Raw genomic sequence first — 3,894 nt, 5'->3', positions numbered from 1 at the left:
CACAGAGTTAGAACCCCTTTGTAGTTGTAATACATGGATCCCTGTTGGTGGGACACCCTACATGCACGGGCTTTCCAATCTAGGGCCCCCATGTATGGGAAAGTTCGCACCTCTGGGTCATGAAGTTGTCTGATATGGCACCCATCCTCAGGAGTGGTGGGCCAGGTCATTACCTCTCCACTGTACTCATCAATGATGGCTTGGCAGACTCCGGACCGACGACTGAGATGAGTGTTGGTGGTACTCTCCATCCGTACTGCATTGTCGAGTACTTTGGTACCGAAGGCAGGTGGCCGCAAGTGACGCCAGGTTCGGCCAGGGTCAGGGCAACCTGTACTTGTGTTTTTGCTTCGGATGCGAGGACCAACTCTTCCGGTAGAGTCATCGTACATTTCGGGGGATCCTCAATGAAGTTCTTGAATGCACCTTCGTCCTCGTTCCGGAGCTTTCACCAGAAGCTGGTCGTAGAGACCAAAGTGAAGGCGCCTGCTAAATCCATGTCTAACCCACAACTCTTCTTCTTCTTCTTCTCCCCCTTCTGTTTTTTCTTTTTCTATTCTGTATGTGTTGGAGTTGCTAAATTGACCGATTATACTATGTCAAGAACAGCAAGAGGTAGCTTCCATGTTGTCACCTCGGAGGTCAGCAACACTGACACCGATCTAGAAAAGGCCACTATTTATGCCATTCTCAACACGCATGTAAGTACGCAACTAACACGGCCAACTCACACGCAAACTAATAAGGTTGGCGATACGCAGCGCGCATAGGTTGGCGATACGCTGCGGATACGAAATAGCGTTGGTGGTACGCTACACACGCAACGATCGCAACACGATCGCAACATGATGCAACAGGTACGCAACACATTCGCCAACATGTACGCTACCAAACCGGGCCAGATACCTCAAATTGAGCCTGCGATCACCTGCGTTCATAACTTAGAGGTTGCTTACCAGTTCGCGATCGTGTTGCGATCGTGTTGCCGTGCGTAGCGTCTTGTTGCTCCTGTTGCGTATAAATTGATCGCAGGCATTCGCAGATAATTTTATTGAACAGCTTCAAATTTTCTGAACTTACTCTCGCCGTGTGTCTGCGATCCCTGCGTGCTTGTTCCGTACTTTCAAACCTATTAAAACTATTTAGTTGCGTGTGAGTTGCTTCTAACTTATGCCACGTATTATTTTTGATTCAGCAACCATACGCAACTGGTTGATCGCTATGGGTGTGACGGCCACACCTTTTAAGGAATAGTACAGTAACTCCACGATAGCGGAACACTAGTACGATGTTACGTACACGACGCACGCACGCACACACTCATGCCACGCACGTGCTGTCACGTGCACACGCCACGCACGCAACGTCTACAGTCGCACATGCATGACACGCACGCTGTACCTGCCACACACACGCACGTACGCACGGCACGCACACGATGACAACGCTGTACCTGCCCAAGCACGCCCGCACGCACACGTGTGACCTGCACACACGCCACACACGCACGCACGCACGCAGGCACGTGGCCACGTTGACACACCACGACGCACGCACGCATGCACGCACGATGCTACGTGCACACGCAACATTGCACGCACGTGTACCGTGAACCACGACGCACGCCCGCACGAACGCACCGGCTATACGACGACACACCTACGCACGCACGCACCACGCACGCGGTCATGGGAATATCATTCCTCACAGAGCCTGGTGACATCGGCGTGGTCATGGAAATATCATTCCTCACAGAGCGTAGTGACATCGGCGTCGTCATGGAAATATCGTTCACTTCATTTCTCACCCTTGCATACCAGCGCCTGAGTTGCTTCACCTAAAACGTGCCCCAAACCTATTTCCAACGATGATGAAATCATATCCCATTAAATTTACACCGTAAAACACTAATTATTATTGTCATTAGGGAAGTGTGAGAAACGGCGTAATGCTACGAGCACACCCACTGTACGAGATGTTGTTTCACAATCGCAATAAGGCAATCCTTCAAAAATCCTTCAACAGTTTCGATATTCGAGATAAAGACATAAAAACCGACCTTCTTTATGTCCGCATCACCGAACGTGTAACTCTTGCTTCCCGTCTTCGGAACGAGCGGCGTGTTGATCCCGCTAGTAAATACTAGACATGCAAACCCGACCGAGGTCTGCGCCTGAATGTTGTTGTTAAACATGCTAATCTGTAAGGAAACACAGGGAGTCTACGTGAGTCTGCACCGACATTTACGGTGGAAGCTGTGACGAAGAATCAAATCTAAATAAACCGATAGCCGTCCGCCGCACGTGGATCATGGTCCCACGATTGTTACCCTGCTCAGAGCCCCCAGGTGTTTAATTAAACACGAGCAGATGTCATTCGTCTGGAAATTTCTTCTTTGAAATGCTGTCAGTATTGCCTAAACTGGGCGAGAGTTATTTCTTTCTCTGCGTATATTCATTGCACATACGTGTCTTGCTATGCAATGCAGATTAACCAGGGTTGTGCTGTAACTGCCATGCATGTATTACAGATGCTGCTATGTATACGCTCCACACGAGATACACGGCATGCCAAATTCACGATTTTGACAAAGACAAAGGTTGAATGTCACGGATCTCCAAAATTCTACAAAGAGTGCAGAAGGCTGTTTTTTTTTAACTTACATAGGCTGTGCTTTGCCTTCAAAAATTTCTGTTAATTCCACTGGCAGATAGCTGTCTTCTTGAGACTTTGGGCTCACCTTGACTCGATGCATTCTCACAATCTGGCCGACCTCCGTGACCTTGGGTAGGGCTTCCTCGTTTCGACAGAACAGGCTGCATTTCAATTTGACCGCATCAATGCAGGAAGGATCGACCAAGGAAAGCATCATATGAATATCTGTCAATAGCAGACAAAAAAGTTATTCTGCATGAACGCAGGCACGCATGCATTCACGCTAGCGCGCACGCACGCACACACACAGATGATCCTTCATTGGTTATTTATTTACCAAAGCATTTAAACCTAGATTTACTTTGCTCTCTGTCTCTCTCTCTCTCTCTCTTTCTCTCTTCTGGAATACTCAGCGTCCACATTTCAGCAAGGTCACACCTATTGAAGCTCTATGCTACACTTCTCCTGCTCATCTCACCTGGTCCCCTGCAGCGCTGAGGTGGTCTGTAGTACTTCACAACTCCCCATATATTAACAATCGTGTCAGCCATTATGTTGCTGATCCTTGTGTATACATACGTCATGCCCTGCATTGTAAACATACGAGCATTTTATTCTTGCTATGCGTAGCCACTACAGTTACTTCGATCGATACAACTGAAATAAATTATATAGGCGTCTTATAAGTAATTATGTCACTGTAAATAGTAAATGTAAAAAAAATATTTCCACTTTTTCACAAAATGCCAGTAATTCTGTTTACTTTTTTATGATTAAATTTTTGCATTATAAATCCCAGTTAGCGATTATGTAGCGTCTACACGACGAACCTTAATTCGAGTTAAGCTAAGTGCGTACATGTGCGTGCATGTGTGCGTGTGTGCATGTGCAAGTACACGTGCGTGCATGAGTGTGTGCGTGCATGTGCAAGTACACGTGCGTGCGTGAGTGTGCGCGTGCGTGCATGCGTGAGTGCGTACATGTGCGTGCATGTGTGCGTGCGTGCGTGTGTGCGTGCGTGCATGTGCACGTACACGTGCGTGCGTGCGCGCGTGTGCAGGTACACGTTCGTGCGTGCGTGCGCGCGTGTGCATGTGCACGTAGGCGTGCGTGCATGCGTGTGCACGTACACGTGCGTGCGTGCATGCGTGTGCACGTACACGTGCGTGCGTGCATGCGTGTGCACGTACACGTGCGTGCGTGCATGCATGTACACGTACACGTGCGTGCATGAGTGTG

The 3,894-nt window shown here is 48.6% G+C and overlaps 1 protein-coding gene across 1 annotated transcript in view; it reads right to left on the bottom strand.

Moving 5' to 3' along the window:
- Positions 1 to 1,367: 1,367 nt before the first annotated feature.
- LOC106815400 (protection of telomeres protein 1-like) overlaps positions 1,368 to 3,894 on the bottom strand; it is a 3,306-nt gene continuing 779 nt past the window's right edge. Inside the window, exons 2-6 of the mRNA XM_014819858.1 lie at positions 3,134 to 3,242; positions 2,741 to 2,880; positions 2,060 to 2,200; positions 1,683 to 1,837; positions 1,368 to 1,401 (exon numbers count right to left, since the gene is read on the bottom strand). Of these exons, the coding sequence (XP_014675344.1) occupies positions 1,368 to 1,401; positions 1,683 to 1,837; positions 2,060 to 2,200; positions 2,741 to 2,880; positions 3,134 to 3,242 (579 nt within the window). The remainder of the gene's footprint in view (positions 1,402 to 1,682; positions 1,838 to 2,059; positions 2,201 to 2,740; positions 2,881 to 3,133; positions 3,243 to 3,894) is intronic.

The sequence above is a fragment of the Priapulus caudatus genome, unplaced genomic scaffold (assembly GCF_000485595.1).
Source record: "Priapulus caudatus unplaced genomic scaffold, Priapulus_caudatus-5.0.1 Scaffold1106, whole genome shotgun sequence".
NCBI lineage: Eukaryota > Metazoa > Priapulida > Priapulimorpha > Priapulimorphida > Priapulidae > Priapulus > Priapulus caudatus.
This window is presented reverse-complemented; position numbering and strand designations above follow the sequence as displayed.